The 19,072-nt window shown below is 38.8% G+C and overlaps 1 protein-coding gene across 1 annotated transcript in view; it reads right to left on the bottom strand.

The window, feature by feature from the left end:
• The window catches only part of kiaa1549la (KIAA1549-like a), a 97,210-nt gene that overhangs the window by 25,973 nt on the left and 52,165 nt on the right, over nt 1-19,072 (bottom strand). Inside the window, 5 exon segments of the mRNA XM_018704088.2 lie at nt 4,480-4,673; nt 10,714-10,749; nt 12,301-12,461; nt 15,155-15,326; nt 18,689-18,849. Of these exon segments, the coding sequence (XP_018559604.1) occupies nt 4,480-4,673; nt 10,714-10,749; nt 12,301-12,461; nt 15,155-15,326; nt 18,689-18,849 (724 nt within the window).

The following is a 19,072-nucleotide window of genomic DNA, read 5'->3' as shown; positions in this document are numbered from 1 at the left end:
TAAAGCACAGTAATTTAATACAAATACAGGACAATTGTAAGGACAGGTATAACAGCAACAGTCCTGATTTTGTGGGGCAGGTTGCTCAACAGCTAAGGGCCTTAATAGAGACAGCTCAGTGTACATATCACACACACACACGCACACACACAAAAACATGCATGTCCACAATCATCTAGAAGAGTCAATAAATGCATGCAAAATCACGTATGAAGACTTTGTGTTCTTGCCTCACACACACACACCAGGCATGTAAACCATGTACAGAACACACACATGCAGACTCTCACAGCCTCAAGGCATGTAAGCCACAGCAGCTACACAATGTGACAGGCCTGTTTACAGGTAGTGTGAGATGCACAGATCAGTGGGACCAGACATTACAGAGCCACAGGCGAGGCTAACACACTGTCTGTGTGAACACATGCGCGCACACACACACACACACACACACATTTACATACACACACTGTACAGCCAGAGCTGCAGACAATGGCTGGCCAAATCACAGTAAAAATTCTGTGGTGTTAAGCAAAGCATTGAAGGGGGGATGAAATATGATGTGTTCAAAGTAAATCTGTCCAGGTAAGCCAGCAAGAGGAGGATCATAATCAATAATTACACTGATGGAACGTCATCTTCATCTCCCTGCCTTTCTATTTTTCTATTATTTTTGGCACATTACATTCCAAGTGGAGGCACAATGTTCTGAATAAAGAGCAGGATGTATGCACTTCCTGAAACTGTCCTTCTACTTTCAAGACAGACGACAGGACAATCTACAGCCAAAATAATTGTTCCTGTTGCAAAGTTTCACTTGTGTTAAGTTTTCAACAATGAAAAGATGATCTCATCACTCCTTCTGTGTCGAGACAATAGCACAATCTTCCACTGAGTAGAATTATCACATATTCTTGGAGAAACCTTTGTTTGTTTTAAGAAAAATCCAAAATGTACGTAAATATCTTTAGCGGAAAAAATATAAGTACATTTAAGCAAAATCAAATTTATAATTTTTGATAATTAAAAAAAGAACTGAGTATCAGTAGGTTTTCAAAATGAAATCATTGAACAAAATAATGGATCATAGGCTTTTGTGGAGAACAAAACATCATTGATTAAAAATTTGTAGAATGAATATCACTCAGGAAATGTTTTTTCAAAAATAAAAATACACATACTGCATTATAGCATTTGTGTATTTCTGTTCATGAAGACAAAGTTTCTTAGTAATTAATACAAATATTTTATGACGTATTTTTTATTACTATTTAATTTGTGAATTAGTGAAGTAATATCAGACCACCTATGTCCCCATCATATATATGAGAGAAGGGCAGGCATCATAACATTATTTGTTCCACATGCTTGCTACTTTTTGATCATGACTGTGTATTTTTGTTTAAATTCAAATATGTATATTTTTGAAATTTTGTGTTGGAAGTGTCCTTAAAGTGATTTAACCATGCTAGCATCTAGCTGGTTGGTTGGCTGGTTCACCACTTTGGTCCAGATTGAAAAATCTCAAAAACAAGTGGCAACATGACATTCTAAGTTTGTCCAAAACAACACTGTGCCTAAGTACAATCTCACAAAGCTGTTAGTATGGCTCTAAACCTCTTAGTCTGTGTTACTGTCCACCATTTTAGTGTTTCAGTTCTTAGTAAGAAAAGCATGCATGTTATAGTGCCCTAGAGTAGAGTAGTGTCTATGGGATGTACACTACTGCCTGCTAAGAACCTACAATGCAAAGGGTCATTTAAAGGTATAACATGTGACTTTCCCATATCAAATATCTAGGAAAGACTTTATAGAGTGTTTGTGCCTTTGCATTTAAAGAGAGACAGACACTTTAGAAGTCTTGTTCTCTGTTCAGTTACTGCTATGAAGCCCAAGAATAATTATATCCTTTGTTGTTGCAGTGTATGATTTCCCCTCATCCCTTCCCATTGCACTACATACTGTTAGAGGATGAAATACTGCCTCATTTTCTAATTAGTGTATACCCAGGTGGCAGAATAGCCTATGATACTTTGTTTAAAAACTGGCTTCCCATAAGATGTATGCACGCATATATACAGGCTGGTAAAGCTGATTATCACACTATGGCAGCTCTTCCAGCATTTTACACTGTCATCATTGTTATAATGAATATCTCCCTGTTGCATGGCTATAGCCAAGGTTATAAATATACATGTGTTTATTATCCTTGAGAAGCAAAGCACAACTAATCCCACCTCCATTTATTTTCATTTAGTGCAGTGTAAAAATGTGTGTGTGTGTGTGTGTGTGTGTGTGTGTAGGGTGACTGATAAATAGGAATACTGTCTTGTCTTACGAGATCAGAAATCATGTAACATTATCACACTGGTTTTTACCTTCTCTTACAGTAAAACTCAAAGTACCTACTCTTAAATCATGTTTGCTTCACAATTGACTTTTATTTCTTTCTGGTTCAGAGAGACATCAGACTTGTTTCTTCTGAACAAATTACTTTGTGTGCATTTTCTCGTAGACAATTATCTGTACATTACCGAGTGGATTTGTCTTTTTTCTATCAGTAAGGGGTGCAGACTTTGGCAGCAAGAAACCATCTAATTCCATGTCACCTGCATATATGAAAATGAGTGGGTGACAGTTTGACATTCATTAGTGTGTATGGGGTAACAATTCCAGTGTGGTCATTTTTGCTACAGAGAGTACACGGTTTCTTTCCTCACTGATAATGAAAATTGTTAATTGAAGAAGTTTTTTGTAACCAAAGAATCACCTGGACTGACACTTAATACTTATGCTTATGTAAGTGTAAAACAAAGTTACTATTAGTATCTCTTCAAAAAATATTTGTATTCCTAAGTGAACAAGGCCTTTGTCAGAGATTGGAAAGCATCAAGACTGCTGCTTTTTTTCTGTATTATATTATTTTCTATCATTATGCCAAACCCACAGTAAAAATTGCTCTAAACCTTGATTAGATTATGTTCATCAGTGAAAGAGAGAGACAGTCATTTATCTTTATATAATTCACAGTCTCCTTTTTGCTCACAGGAAGCCTTTCTAGCCGTCAAAAATGTATGTGTCAGACCATGGCTCAGATAGGTGTTAGACTGTTAACAGCTCAGATTTACTTCTTCATGTTAAAATGCTCCATGTGGCACCTCTAAGTTCCTGTACTCATATTTGTTCTAGCAAAGCATACACAAACCACTCTTAAACTAAGCACTATCAAAATCAATAATTTTGGAAAGCTACAGTAGTACTTTCCTGCTGTAAGTAAATGTGTTCTCTCTTTGTATCAGTCTCTTTGTACCTTGTTAGCACTGTACTTATCTTCAGATCATGTCAATCTGTCAGAGTCTGCACTGCTTACTGTTGGCTTCTCTCTGGCTTAACACTGTGATGCACAAACAAACACTGATGTCTGGTCCTGCTCAAAAGCCAGGGGTTTGTCACTGACTTGTTCAGTGACTGAAACGGCTGCTCAAGAACTTTGTGGGTTTTCTTCACAAAGCTTCCAGCTGGAAAGGCTTGTCAGCACTATGATGGAAGTGATCTGGCACTTATCACACTGTTTCAAACATTCAACGGCAAATTATAATCCACATACTTCTTCCTAGCAAACTGTTGGTGTTGAAACTCATCTTTAAATATGCAAATTGGTGTTCTCAATTGTGTCCAAACCAAATTAGGGAACAAAAGCATTTCAATGACTGGTTAAATCTTAATAAGTAGGATGTTTAAAAGTTTCTGCAAAGTGTTTTAAAAGCTAAAGGTAAATGGACTGTACTTTATATAGTGCTTTTCTAGTGATATTGACCACTCAAAGTGCTTCACACCACAGTTTACATTCACCCATTCACACACACACACATTCATACAGCACTTGTTCTATACATTTTAAGTGCTCTCTAACACATACACTCACATTCATAAACTGATGACACATCGGGGTTCAATATCTTGCCCAAGGATACTTTGGATACTGTGGACTGGAGGAGCCGGGGATGGAACCACCAACCTGATTGGTGGGTGACCACTCTACCTCCTGAGCCACAGCCGCCTAATGCAAATAACAGTGTTGATGGTGTGTATTAATTAATTATATTTACCACTACACTAAACTCTACAAAGTATTTTAGCAAATTGTTTTGATTTTACAGCCCTGTCTCACCAATCTCATAACCATGTTTCTAGTTCCAGCATGCAGCTGTGTTCAGAGAAGAATTTCTGATAAACCCTCTATATGCTAACAGCCCAGCACCAAAGGGAGGAGAGACAAAGTTAACTTCTAGCTGGTGAACATAGCAGAGCAATTAGCACCTTAGCAGCCACATATGTTTCTCAGAGACCAAATCTCAGCGAAAGTGGTCAATTTTATTCCTGATATATATGTAAACTAATATATTGTTCCAAAACAAGCAAACAAGAACACATTAAAGCAAACAAACAAGCAAACTAATGAGTCAGTATTTATCTTACCCTCCCTTGTGAATGTCAGCAGATGGGGGCCTTTTACTGGCAGTTCCATCCTGGTGGACCTTCTTATCCAATGACAATGACAATGGAGCATCTCGCACAGGCAGTCCCAACACCAGCGTCTCCTTAGTAACTGAGATGGCCTCATCACCTGTTCGACCCATGTGCTTCTTGGCATAGTCGAAGCCCTGGACAGGCTGGCAGAGGAAATGATGATACATACATACATACTTTGATCAGTAACATAGGATCAAAGATCTCACACTTTTTAGATCAATCCACTCAGGAACTGAACTCTGGAACTCGTCTTTTAAAAATTTAAAGTTAAGCTGATACATCAGCAAATAATTGAGAAGGTCCTTGATTTTTGTCTGGGTGGGTTTTGTTTTCAGTTAGCCTGTTGGATTGATGATCACCAACTTGCCAGAATAAAAGCAACCCATAAAAGCAACCAGCTGCACACACATGCAAACATAACAAAAAAGCAATACAGACACAGCGATATTTATCACACGATCAATCTTTATTAGATAGCACAGGCTGATGAGAAAAACTATTTGTCAAAGTAATTTATAATTCACAAAAACTAGCACAAGAGATTAAGTTTAAAATAGTATGGAGTCAAAAAACTGAATTAAATGATGTGGTATGTATGAGATAATAAGTCTAAAGTATGAATTACAAGATCAGTTTTTGACTTGACTTGTTGACTGGAATTGTTCGTGCTAAATTTTGTCATCAAAGTTATTTAATACTAATTTAAAATTACCTTACTAACTTACTAAACTGACTTGCTATTGCATAATTTGTCTTTTGTCTTTTTTTTTTTATCATGCCTAACGTTGTATTTTCTTGGCTGAAATGGCCTTCCATACAGGGATAATTTTCCCACATAATGAATAGCCTAGTTTTAATTTTAATAATACTAATAATAACATAGCAGATAATACTTCTGTACTCTGTACTTCTATGCCTAAGTTTAATTTTATAAACAGAATGTTTATTTGTAAAACATTTTGGAGCATTTTCACATTGTTCCACAGGTACTTTTACTTAAGTAAAGGGTCTTAGTGCTTCTTTCTCTACTGGCAGTGACTGAGCACTATTTTAGAAGAAAGCTGGGGTCACTATCATGAGATTTATTCCCATTCTTTAAATATTCATCATCATCATATTTTTTTATCATTTTTGTAAAAAGCACCACAGGCTGCTTGGGCTGGTAAACATTAGCCTGCTCTGTGGTTTTCCATTTATTGTAGTTCAGAATTTTAGAACAGTTAGAACTCCCTCATTGGGTTTTGTGCAGTCAAATGAGCTTTGAATTTGAATTATGTTTTAAAATGCACATTTCAAGATTTCTCCCAAGTATAAATAAATACAGGTTGGTAAATAAAACACTCCAAGCCACTTTTTAATGTACTATAAAAGGCAGTACATGTATTTAGTCTATTCTAATCCTGATTTAATTAATAGAGAAATCACTGTGAAATTGAGATTTTCAGCCTGAGCTAGAGCACTGGACAGCCTGGCACGGCTCAAAAGATGTCAAGGCTTACAGCTAACACTGTAATTGGAAGGACCTCCCTCCCGGTTTATATCAGTCTCCAAACATCACAGCTGGCATAATGAAAAAGTTGAAAAAAATAAAATAAAATAAAGCTTCACAGCACCTTTGAAGTCAGGGTTTTGGCATAAAGAGACAGAACATTAAAAAGGCAGTAGTAGATGCATTGCTAAAGCCTCCAAGGCCTGGACATGTTCTTTGTATTGCTAAATGCCTTTCAATTTACGGAATTTGGGTGGGGGTGTCCTTTTTAGGTTACACAACAAAGCATATGAAACCCTGATTTTTTGCCTCCCCTTTTCTATTTTGAGCAGCTCTAAAATGGGACGCCTAATGCATTTGATGATGCATGCTAAGAGTGGATGTGAGGTTAGGCCGCGTGGGCATCTGGCTGACGACGTTGTTAATAATTCATCAGTCATACACACTACTGTGCCATCAGCTAGCTCCAACACACGTGGCTGCAGCCATGGATGAGTGTCGGGGAAATTGATAAATGCTCATATAACAACCACACACACACTGGGGGATAGGCCCTCTCACCCTGGCATGAATGGATTGAGTGTGTGTGTATTTATTTATTTATTTATGCATCCTCAACCCACTGAGGTGATGTATGGTGACAGTTGTGACTCTTTCGTGTGAAAAATGTATGGAGAGTGCAGACATTAATTTGCCTATGGCCTAATGTGTGTGTGTGTGTGTGTGTGTGTGTGTGTGTGTGTGTGTGTGTGTTTATGACAAGCGAAGAAAGGGAAACAGGGGAGGGAGGAGGGAGGTGGAGAATTAAATGTGCTGTTCCAAATATATCCCTCCACCAATATGCATTACGTGTATGGATTATTGAGGAGCAAACTTGAACTGAGAGTTGACACGCACTGCACATTTACAGTTAAAGATGCATCATTCTGTGGCTGATCGGTAAGGGATGGCATGCACGGAGACAGTATGAATTCTCAGAAATGACAGGGCCTTGAAAGTGTTTGTGACTTTTCACAACTGGTATTTTACTGCACTGGCTCAAGGGCCAGGTCTCTCTCTCTGTCTGTTCTTTTCAGACATCCTCATGTGTCCTCCTTTCCTAATTGACTTCTGCCTCCTCTTCCTACTAATCCTTTTCTTTGCCGCTATCTCTTCCTCTCTTCCTATGCCCACCAACAATGTGTTGACCTAACAAATGGCCATCTTTCAGCCTGTGTGAGCAACTCAGTTTAATGTAGACACTGACTATGGATAGGGTTTGTGGTATGGTGCGAACCTCTGATCAGTCTGTCAGAGATGGATCATGGTTTTCCCCACAACCATTTACAACAGTGATCAAGGAAAAGAGCAAGTGGGAAAGAAAGATGGCGACACAGGGTCAAACCATATCTTTTACTTAAAGATGTCATGTGAAGTGAGTGTGAGCACAACCACATTGCACTACCAAATTATCCACATTTATTTTCCTTGCTTGCACTATCAAACAGACGCCTCTCCTCTTCTCCTCTAATTTTAACTCAGAGCAACAGCCAACAGCAGCTTGATGAGGTACAGCAGATGGATGAGATATGCTCTACTCCCCCTGCGGCCATATTGATTTAAATTCAGCTCTAGCAGGGCGGATGGTGGAAGTGTACCACAGAACTGCATGCAAAAAAGTCCTGAAGAGTGAGTACATTTACGAAGTAAAATAAGACACACAGCGGGATAGACTTGAGTGCACATTGGCATGGTGTTGCACCGATTAGATAAACTCCTCCTGTGGCTAGTTGAAGCATGATGGCGCAAAATGCAAAATAACTTCAGTTCTTTAACTGGCAGCCACTGCACTGTACTTTCATTGAACTAATTGATCAAAATGAAAAATGGATTGCTTCTTCTTTTGCTGATTTCATTCTCTTGTACTCCACATGAAAGTCAGCTATCTGAGGCTTTCCGGCTGCACAGCAGAGTGAAGTGAGCCGGACTCTGCAAAATCATTGAAGAATGCTTAAACACACATGCACACCTAATATATACCACAGTACTGAAGAAGCAGCTTTAGCTTGTCTTGCATGGTGACCGACAGCTGAGTGGGCTGGAGGCAGATCGTACACACATATACGTGCATACACACAAATACCCACAGTAGATGAACCTGACGTAGTTTATTATACTGCTTAGGTTGGTTAGTATTCATATGACTTTAACAGAACACACAAGTCTATGAAGTGGGCTTCCAACATGGACTCCACTTACATATCTGATATGCAATGGGATTGGGAAGAACAAATGTTAATACAAGGTGTTCGCAGAAGGCATTAGTGTTGGAACAGGATCAGACTGGCCAGAACACGTCAGATATCTGCCAGGTGTAAATGCAGTCTGTACAGCGTGACCACATTCTCACGAAAAAAAAATCATCCAGCAAGTCAAAGGGTCAACCAAGGGCCAGTTTATGTTCTCTCGGAACTAGTTCCTAACCATGGCAGAACTTGAAAGTGTTTATACCTGAAGATGGGATTAACATCACACACATTTTTAAACAGTCTCCCCAGAAGGACGTTCATAATGTTGAACTTGCTCACATTAAGAGTGCACCAAATAGTTATGTAACAATGAAATAAGAGAGCTTGTGGAAGACAATGCCTCTTTCCTCACCTCCACACAGCTGGCTAATCTCAGCATCACTCATGAACCTGGCTGGGTGTTTTTCTGCAACTGTTACCATTGGCACCAAATTTATTATTTCCTGGGGTACAGGGTATAGAGGAAGTTGGGGTAAAAATCCACAGTACTCATTCCATAATACAAATGCATTGTGTGACTCAATCAAAGCCAAAAAGAGTACACAAGCAAGTCATATGCATATCTTCCAACAAAGCAGTGTTTTCAGTATGAAATTGTCTTTTGTGTTACCGTTCCTCCCTTGCAGCTCAGCATGGAAACACTATTTCTGGAAAACACGAAGAGGGAATTTTGTACTAAAAAGACTATAACTCTTGCAAATAAGTGTACAGAATAGGGACTGCAGATTTTGTTCTCCATCTCTTACACTGAAGTCATTTTAGAAAGAGATCTTTCTACACATCCTGGTGATTTAGAGGATGCTGACCATGTACTTGCAACATTTCCAGTTTGGTTAAGGACCTGGAGACCTAGTTACATGTAATTTCCTTTCTTCTCATTTCCTGTCACATCTCTTACTGTGAATCACCTAATGTACGCAAGAAGAAAAAAAGACAAAAATACAAACAGAAAGAGACCACTTCACAGCCAGTATGGGCAGTAGTTTACAGCGATTAATGTACATGTGAGTATTTGAACATTATATTAAAACAGACTTGAAAAAAATTTAAAATCTTTTTATCAACCAGAAATGTTTAACTCTAGTCTGCCACATTGCCACAAGCTCTTCCCAAATCCCTTTGTAAAATATTTATCTCATTTGCTCATGCATGACATATAATACTGTTGTGGATAAGAACAGTGATTGTAACCTCATGGCACCACTTGCAAAATCTCATATTTCAGGACTCTTAAATATTTGATGCTCTCTCTCATAAAACTCAATATAAGTAACAGTAAATGCTTACAAACAATTGTGAAAGTAAACAGAACCTTGGAGCTTGGAAATTGAGATGTTAATGTTACTATAAGGAGATACAGTGAAGCAGGGACAACACAAACAGATCATCCATAAATACAGTATTTTGTGGGGTGTTTACTCCCTGCTGTGCTGTGGTGTTATACCAGCTCCATTATCCATCAAAAATGTCCCACCTATCTATCCTTCCATCCACCCATTCATCCCTCCCTTGCCTCACTTTGGCTCCAAAGGGATGAAGAAAGGCTGCACCAAAATAACCCACAAATCAGCTGACATGCTCCTCCACAGCAACAGTAACCACAGGGACGGCATCTGCATGGTTCTTTGTTCTTTAAAGCGTTCAAGAATTTTTTGATCTTTCATCCATGGCTGTTGCTGCTCTGTTTCGGGTCCATGATAATGTAACTAACATGATCCAGAGGAGAACCCATATTAAAAAAAGAATTGGGTTGGGGGCTTGTGTAGGCTTCCTGCTGGGCCACTGTGGGATGAGAGGATAAAACGACTGCTTGAAAGGGAACTGCACTGACAGAGAGGCAGTCTAGGCTCATGACACAAGCTTGAGTCACTTTTTATGGATGCTACAAAATAAAAATAGATTGGTTTGGTTTGCAGGTGTTGAGCTTCCTCCCTGCTCTTCATGTTCAGAGTTCAGATTAAAAATGACTTCCTCTGTCCGGCAGAATTGAGCTCAATTGCCTGTTTTTATGAGCCAGCATTTCTCTGTTAATTCAGTCCATCGACTCAAACCAAAACAATTTAAATCTTAAGGAATGTGCTTGTTAATTTTACACCCCTGTAATAGTTTTTCAGCTTCCTCATTGCCTCCTCCTCCTCCCTCATCCTACTGATCTCAAATGGCCAATGAGGATGGTGGAATAAGTCGTGTACACAGCACAGTAGCCACATGCAAAAATTTACCCAGTAACAGCGACAAGCAGCGCATACAGAAATAAGCAGCCAGCAATACAGTTGTACACCAATTGATCAACCCTGTGAGCCATTCAAAATCAGACAGCAAACCAGTAACTCATTCATTCTCTTCATTCATTCACTGACACAGTCAGACAGAAATCCACCCAACCAGTGCCTTAATGAATACCTGGTGGTGGTAACTTCCCTCCCTTCGGTACGAAGTCTAAACAGAGAGAGGGTCAGAGGCACAAGGAGGGGTTAATATAGAATAGAATAGAATAGAATAGAAAATGCATTTATTTTCATACTAGCAAAATTAAAGGATGATTCCTGTTTATTTTAACATGGGTCTAAATTAAATAGTTTTGACCTTCAGTGAACACATTATCTGGTGGTCATAAGTTGGGAATTCACACCCTAATTATTATCACATAAATGTCTGATAGGATAAAATGATGAAGTGATGACATTCATATCCAAAAGGTCAAAGGTCAGCTTCACTGCAACATCATAATATTGTTATTCAGTCCATCAATGGCATAACTCAGAAACAACTCAAAAACAATTTAGCTTGTTTACGACCTCTCTAACCTTATTTTTTGCCCTGCTTTGTTGTATATGTGTCCATGTTCCCAAATTTAAGCAGTCACAGAAATGATGGCCAAAACTACAAAAATAAGACTTAGGTTGTAATTAACTGTCAACTGAAAAGTGAATTAGTTTAAGTGTTTTCCAGTAAGTACTATGAAATCAAACATCTTACTGCTTTACTTTTGATTTTCTTACTTATAATGGCAAATGTATTGCTCTATCAGGACCAGGACATGTGTAGAGATTTTTTTTCTACTACTGCTCAAGCAAAGAGGGAATATTTTACTGATCAATATTTTACTGGTCAAAGCTCTTAAGCCTTCTTTGATCACTCAACAGAAATATTCTGTGTATTGGTTTATTCACAGCATTAGGGAGATTCCTTTGCTTGGTATCAAAAGTTTGTTTGAACAGCTTGACCAGAAGAAATCATTAACCAGAGAGTGGTCAATAGGTGGGTTATTCAGTGTATATGTAGCCAGTGACAGTAATTCTCACTGGAGTGGAAGTTCAAGCATGACATCAAATGTGAAACCTGCTTCAAGACTGTGGAATTCTAAACAAAGCTGAACCACTGCACTGTACTGTGTCCAATAGAACAATGTGACTTGACCAAACCAGCTGGTGGGAATCTATTACACACATGCTCATTTGAAATGATTTATTTTTTATTAAGCTCAAATGAGCTGATGTTGAGTGAAAGCTACTATTGTGAAAGGGCCAACATTACCCTAAGGTTCACTTCCAGTACACTGAGCACTGCTCATTCCTCTCGGCCGATTAGTCTTTGCAGCATGCATGATTAGCAATGACCATGGGCTATTGGGCTATGAGAAAACAAATGAGCAAGGCCCACACAGATAGTTTTCACTTTTTCTGACCTGAAGGAATAACTTAACATAATCAATTTGCTGTGCAATGTGTCACATATTCATAGCCAGGTTAATTAGGTTATAATTTTAATTGATATTTAGCAGTAGATTTGGTTTCTGGGATATTGTTGAGGTAGTGATGTTTGAACATTTTGGGTTGAAACTTAACTTCCAAAGAATGAAAGAACAGTTGATTTGTAGAACAAAGTGTAGAGCAAGGCAAAGAAGAAGGAGAGGAGACATACTTGTTAAAAAAAAAAACAGCAGGTAACAGGGATAGATAGAGTTTGGTGACTGAGTTTGAGTCTTACTTTAGAGCGGGTTTTGAAGGTCCTGAAGGCGCCAGTTTTGAAGATGACTCTGTTTCTCTTACATAAAATGAAGGCCACCATGCCGATCACCACCATCAACAGAAAGAGGGGCGTTAGAATGGCCATGATCCACAGGTTGCTGGGTGGTGTCTTCACCACAGCTAGAAACATACAAACATTATTCATCAGGACATGACTGTGCATTCAGTCACCATTTAGCCACTAAATGAATCTCCAGTGATTACAAAGCATTGTTTGTAGAAGATCAAGGGTAGAAGTAAAAACACCGACAATCACTGGTTATTATCCTTTCTAGCTCAGTATTTCCAGCACTTGTACACACTAACAGGAACAGTATTAATTAAACAAACAAAATACTGTAGAATGTGTTCACTAAAGAGCTTTACAGCTGCTTTACAGCTTTTTGGACAGAGCCAGGCTTGCTGTCTAGACTAACTGTCTCCTGGCTGTGGGTTCATATTTAGGACAAAAAAACGCAAGTGGTAGAAATGTTTTCATCTAATTCTCCGCAAGAAAGTGCATTTCTAAAAAATGTAAAACAGAGCTATTACTTTAAGATGTACATTCTAATGATAACACATGATAAAAAACTGAAATGTAGTCAAAGAGAACAACTCTGTACACTCCAGTCCAGAAAGTACAACATATAAAATAGTTTGGTTAAACCTTAAGTTTTTAACTCTAATACCTTCCAAATAACTTCTTTCTTTGAGCTTCTCTGTCACAGAACAGTTTGCCACAGGATATGGCACAGGTGAATATCTTCATCTAAATAAATATACAACTACAATCTTCTAACTTAACATTAGATAACAATGTGGAACACAATCTTTGATTTTGAATTTGTGAATTTGAATTTCCATTAACATTCTAAAGCTTTACTGGATGCATAGGGCATTATGGAAATGTATGGAAATTAATGGAAAGCCAAATGCTGTGCAATATCACTGTAAGCCATGACTTTTGCACTTCAGTTCAGCAGATAAAAAGGAGCAGGTAAGCAGTTGCGAGTTGACTGCATCTATAATATCAGTGTACACTAAATATGTTTTGATAGCTAAATGGCAAATATTTAGGTGAGGAAAATCTGTAAATATTACTAAATATGTAAAAGAAAAATACATATTTTTATTAAATATATTATACATTCATGTAGGAACAGAATGATTCTCCTGGCTTTTAGGGGTGTAATGATACATCGTTTTACATAGATACATTGATTCAGTGATCAACGATCCAAAAACACTGATTCAAATTGAAAACATTGATCAGACATCGTACATACTGGAAAGTCCCTCACCAAGGAAGTGCAGAGATGTCAAAATTAACAAAAATAACAAAAACCCTGAATTTTTCATCTGTGCTAGCCACTACCTACATTCGACTCACTTTCAGCTCCTTTTCTGTGGAATGACCGTCTCCATAGCCAGCTTCCAGCAATGCAGGGAGCTGACATGACAGACAGGTTTCACCACTTCTAAGATGGCAACTTGTTAATTAACCCTGCAATAATAGTACTTCAACTTAACAGTCTGAACAGGATTTCTCCACTGATCCAACACTAACATATTGTATAACGTCACAGTCCATTACAATATAATCATTTGTTACAATATAATCATTTGTAAGACACGCCTTTATTTTGAAAATCCCTCCGCCTGAGTGTGCACACCTCTGAACAAAATGCAAGTGGTGATCTGATGAGGAAAAATGTAGCCTATATCCAAAGGTGTAGTATGTAGCTATAATACAGGAAGACTGTACTACTTTGGAAATGGGTTGTGTGATTGATCCCATCAGGCAATTTCACTATAATAAGTGTGCATACATGACAGATGTGCATGAGTTCTAATAAAGAGCACCCTTATGTTCAATACTTAAACTCCGCTGCCTCTTTGCCTGCTTTAACCCAAGCTCGCCACAATATGAATGGAAGTGATTGTATTAAATCAGCATATGATATGGTCTCATGTTGATCACTGGCCCTGAATCAAACTGAATCGAAACTGTATCATAGCAAACTTTGTGATATCGACAAACATCGAATTGTTGTCTGCTGAATCTATATAACATCATTTCGTGATATAACTTGTGATTTACATTACATTAATCTTCACAAAAACCAAAGTGCAAATAACAAGGAGGTTGCGTGGCAAACACTGACTTGGTCAAGAAACTATCCATCTGCAAGAAAGGGAATGAGTGTATATACAGGGTGGGCAGCATACATATACATAAAATGTATAAAAGTATACCCCTAAGTTTATTATTTCAATGCAATTATTATTATCTTGAATACTATCTTTAAAATTAATTAATAATTATTTTCAGTTCTTCAAGCAGCACCTTCAGATACAAACTTCCAGTGTTGTTTTCTCACAAAACGTACTCTATACACTACATATGCAGTATACTATAATATCCTATACAGTATATCTAATTTAATCTTCCACCAAGAAAAGAATGAGTCATTGTCTTACCTGTGTAATTTAAGCTTTATTATAACTACTCTGAACTACCTCATCAGGATTCACAGGGGAGCTTAAAACTCAAACTAAAAGCTCAGATTACTTGTAATGAGGGGTACTACTTTGCCTGCAAAAACAGTTGCATAATGTCTTCTGTGGTTCTGGAGGAAGCTTTGCAAACTGAATAAATAACCCTATGTAAGGAATTTTTTTTCAATCTTTTTAAAATCCATCTTTTGTCATGAACATTGACATTGGAGTAAATGAAAGCATCATGTGTCTTGAGCCTGACTTGCTTGGTCCCTCACACATATAAGATGATGTAATACACAGCATGACACTAGTACAGTAAGACACAAACTCACGTTCAGCCTGTACTTGTACAAAGTATCCCAGAGTCAGAGCCATGGTCTGAGAGTCTAGACTGCTCAGGGTCTTGGCAGCAGTGGTTCCAGTGATGGGTGCTCCATTCAGCTGGGCATAGTAGGTCATCTCTGCTGGGTTCTTGGGGCCAGGCAGTCGACGCATGCTCACCATCTAGGAGAATAACAATAATCAATATGCTAGCCTGATACCAGCTCTGTTTTATTGGACTACAAAATACATCAACAGTACATAATAACTCTGGTTTCATTTGTTTAAAATAAAGTTTTACGTTTATTTTAAACATAGAGAATATCAGCACAACCTATGGACAGATTTAATACAAAATCCTTTATATCCTCAAACCGAAGAATTAAAAATCTGTGCTGTATCTACAGCTGCTCAATCAAAATTCTAATTTGGCTTAGTTGCTTTGATCATGATGAGCCATTTACTGCAAGATAAGTGCACTTGGGGAAGACATTCAAGGATAACTGAGTCACTTGAAATCTCAGTTTCATACATCAAACATCTTTTTTTGATTTGACGAGACATCACATAGTCACAAGTCTGGTAATTTGATTTTGTCATTAAAAAAAAGGGATGTGTGTTATTAAATGGCTGGATGATTTCTCCCCTGACTACACCCTGTCCCTCCTCCCTGTCTCTGTGAGCCTCTCCCCCTTCTGTCTCTGCAGTCATAAAACTGGTCATCTGTGACATCCCATCAAATCTTGTGGGTGTGTACAGAGCCCATGAGGAGTCAAGTGTTGTCTTAATTTGCACAATATGGAACACTGGGCTTGGAGGAGACACATACAGAAAATAACATACATTCACCCCTTTGTATTTCTGTGCTTATGGAGACCGTCATTTCAAGTAACCACATTCCTTAATCTTAATCCCACACTACCACCAGCAGAATCCTTACACTATCTAACCTTAAAACACCACCCTGTCCTAGAGCAGTAACAACAAATCATATACAGCATACCATAAGTTTTCAATGGTTTTCCTACTTCCCAGGTATCAAGTGGTTTAATTTCAGTACACAATCTAGTTGCAGAGACTTGAAGCCTGTTTAACATGTATTATTAATGTGTATATATACAATTCCCACTATTAATACAAGTAGAAAAACAATCCCCCAAATAAAGCCCCCCAGTGCGCCCATCACCACAGGCACCACTGCTGCCTTTACTCTCCGCATCTTTTCTAGCTCCTCTTTCAGGCCTTGGTATTTCTCGAGCCTCTTGTGTTCCTTCTTCTTGATGTTGCTGTCACTTTAGGGGAGGTAGAGCAGGTCGCCCACTAATTGGAAGGTCAGTGGTTCAATCACCGGCTTCTCCGGTCCCTGTGCCGAAGTGTCCTTGGGCAAGATGCTGAACCCCAAGTTGCCCCCGATGTAGCATTGGTGTGAGAATGCATGTGCATAAGTTAGAGCACTGTGTATATGTAAAAATAAGCACCATGTAAATGGGTGAATGTCACCTGTAATGTAAAGTGTTTTAAGTGCTCGATATGACTAGAAAAGTACAGTCCATTTATCATCCATTTACTTGGGATTGCTATATCACTACCGCCTCGTTCTGCTGTTTGTCAACCAATATGATGGATGGTTGGTTAGCCATTGTCCGTCTGCATCTGGAAGTCCCACAGGATCTTAGTTTGGTCATTTTCAACCACCTTAGGAGGTGTCTTCCATTTTGACCTTGGAACTTACTCAGCGCAGATGTTCCTGTCACTTGGTTATGCCGTTCCACATACAATGTTCCTGCGTGCATCTTACACCCACTTCATCAATGATGTCATGCAGAGATTTGTCTTCCTCCTCCTCATCATCATTGGGTTTCTAGTACCTGAGGTATTCACTTAGTTCATCTTTGGGGGGCATCTGCCTGATGTACTGTACTTTTTTGTTTTATCCTGACGCTCACTAGTTGTTGGCCTCCCTGCTTACTGTACAGTCTCAGGGTGCTGGACTTGGGGTGACACCCTCCATTCGTTGTGAGGAGTTTCTTTGTCAAAATGTCAGTGGCCTCTATCTCCTTTGACCAGCTTATCATGCCAGCAGAGTATCTGATGACTGACTTGTGATGACAAGCCGCCTGCTACTCCTGCAACCCTGCTCAACACCTGCTGTTATATTTAGAAATCATTAGTACTGCTATTAGTATTACTGCTACTATTGAAATTACTACTTTTATTGTCATTGCTATTATTACCAGTATTGTATTATTAATACGAAGGTTGTGCATGAATAATCAATTAGTCGATTAATTGTCACAGTAAAGATAGTCATCTAATCTTTATTTGACAAATTTTTTATGGGGTGGAGATTTATGTATTATTTCATAGAGACGCAGAACTGTTTCTGCCGAGTGCTGCATCTCTGCTGCATCGTGCTCTGTACGGTGCAAGCAAAAAGACTGGAACAGACGGTTGCTTAATGGTGTTCGCAGGAGTTATTGTTTTAGTAGTTTCATGTTCAAAATCAGTTTAATAAAGGCCTGCAGGCTGTTAACCGAGCTGCTGCTAATGTCTGCTCCCGTTGTTTCCCGTTGATTCCTTCAGTGTTCATCGTTCAGGAGGTTTTTACTATCCACCGAGGTCTCAGCGAATAAAACTGTTTCATATTTAAAAAATCAGTGTTGCTCTGCGACACGGACACAGGACGTTGAGAGCAGCTGTTTGCTCAGCTTGTTTCTCTGACAGCTGAAGATCCGGACATCTGAAGACAAAAATCCTTCATCTGGTTTAAGATTAGAGTTATAACATTATATAAAGTGACAGTGATGTGACTTGAAACATTAAGAAAGTAGCAGTGACACGACATGACAACATATTATTATTTGGTTTGCCTGGAAGGCACGTGTTAATCGACTTCAAAAAGTTATTAAAATGCCAATTCGTAATTGATACCATTTTACATCTTTACATTGAATCTGTGTTATGCTATGTTCTCCTGTCCCTTTTCTCTACCCCCCACCTCTCCCCCTTTCCCTCTTTCTCTCTCTTTCTCCGGTCGAGGCAGATTGCTGCCCACCCTGAGTCTGGTTGTGCTCGAGGTTTCTTAAAAGGAAGTTTTTTCTTACCATTGTTGCTTAATGCTTGCTTATGGTGGGAATTGTTGGGTTTCTCTCTGTAAATATAATAATCTAAAGAGTACAGTCTAGACCTATGATGGATGATGGATTACTTTTTCTCAAGCAAGTTTCAGGTCTTTCCAAGTTGATTTTGATCACTGAAACAAGTACAAACTGATGGCTGCCTCTAAAAAGCCATATGTAGGGGTGGAATGCTCAGTATCCGGAAGTAACGTATGATTAAGGTATTAAAGTAAGTAATTTCTGTTAGTGAAATAACCTAAACTAATCTTAACTCTAAGATTAACCTTAGACCTCAGTCGATACCATAAGCACTTTGCAGAAGTGAAGACTATCATCACTTGGATGGGTGCAAACTGGTTCTTTCAAAACACAGAAGTGAAAGAATAAGCACAGTCTTGACATCGCTATCATAACAGTCCTACCTACCTGTACAGTGTAGCCCCCTACAGTGCTGGCACGCCGGGATCGTACTGTCCGAGAGCCCTGCCTACCAGCCACAAGGAAAAGTTCGGCCAGCCGCTGCTCCATCAGGCTGGCAAAGCTCTGATAGTTGTCCTCCAGGGAGGAGCTGTCCACGTCCTGGATCACTGTGAGGAGAGACAAGAGAGGACAGAGGAGGGATTTAGGGGTAAAGAGGCATTCAGGCAGGTAAAGAGGCAAACAGGCAAAAACATGAAGCAGGAGGAAAATGGAGAGAGGAAAGGAAAAAATGGGTGAGAAAAGGATTTGTGAAGAGGAGAGTGCGAAGACAGAGGAGGTGAGAAAATATTAAAGAGAGACCATTTAGGACAGTATTGATGAAGAGGGAAC

This window comes from Lates calcarifer, linkage group LG10 (genome assembly GCF_001640805.2).
Source record: "Lates calcarifer isolate ASB-BC8 linkage group LG10, TLL_Latcal_v3, whole genome shotgun sequence".
Lineage (NCBI taxonomy): Eukaryota > Metazoa > Chordata > Actinopteri > Centropomidae > Lates > Lates calcarifer.
This window is presented reverse-complemented; position numbering and strand designations above follow the sequence as displayed.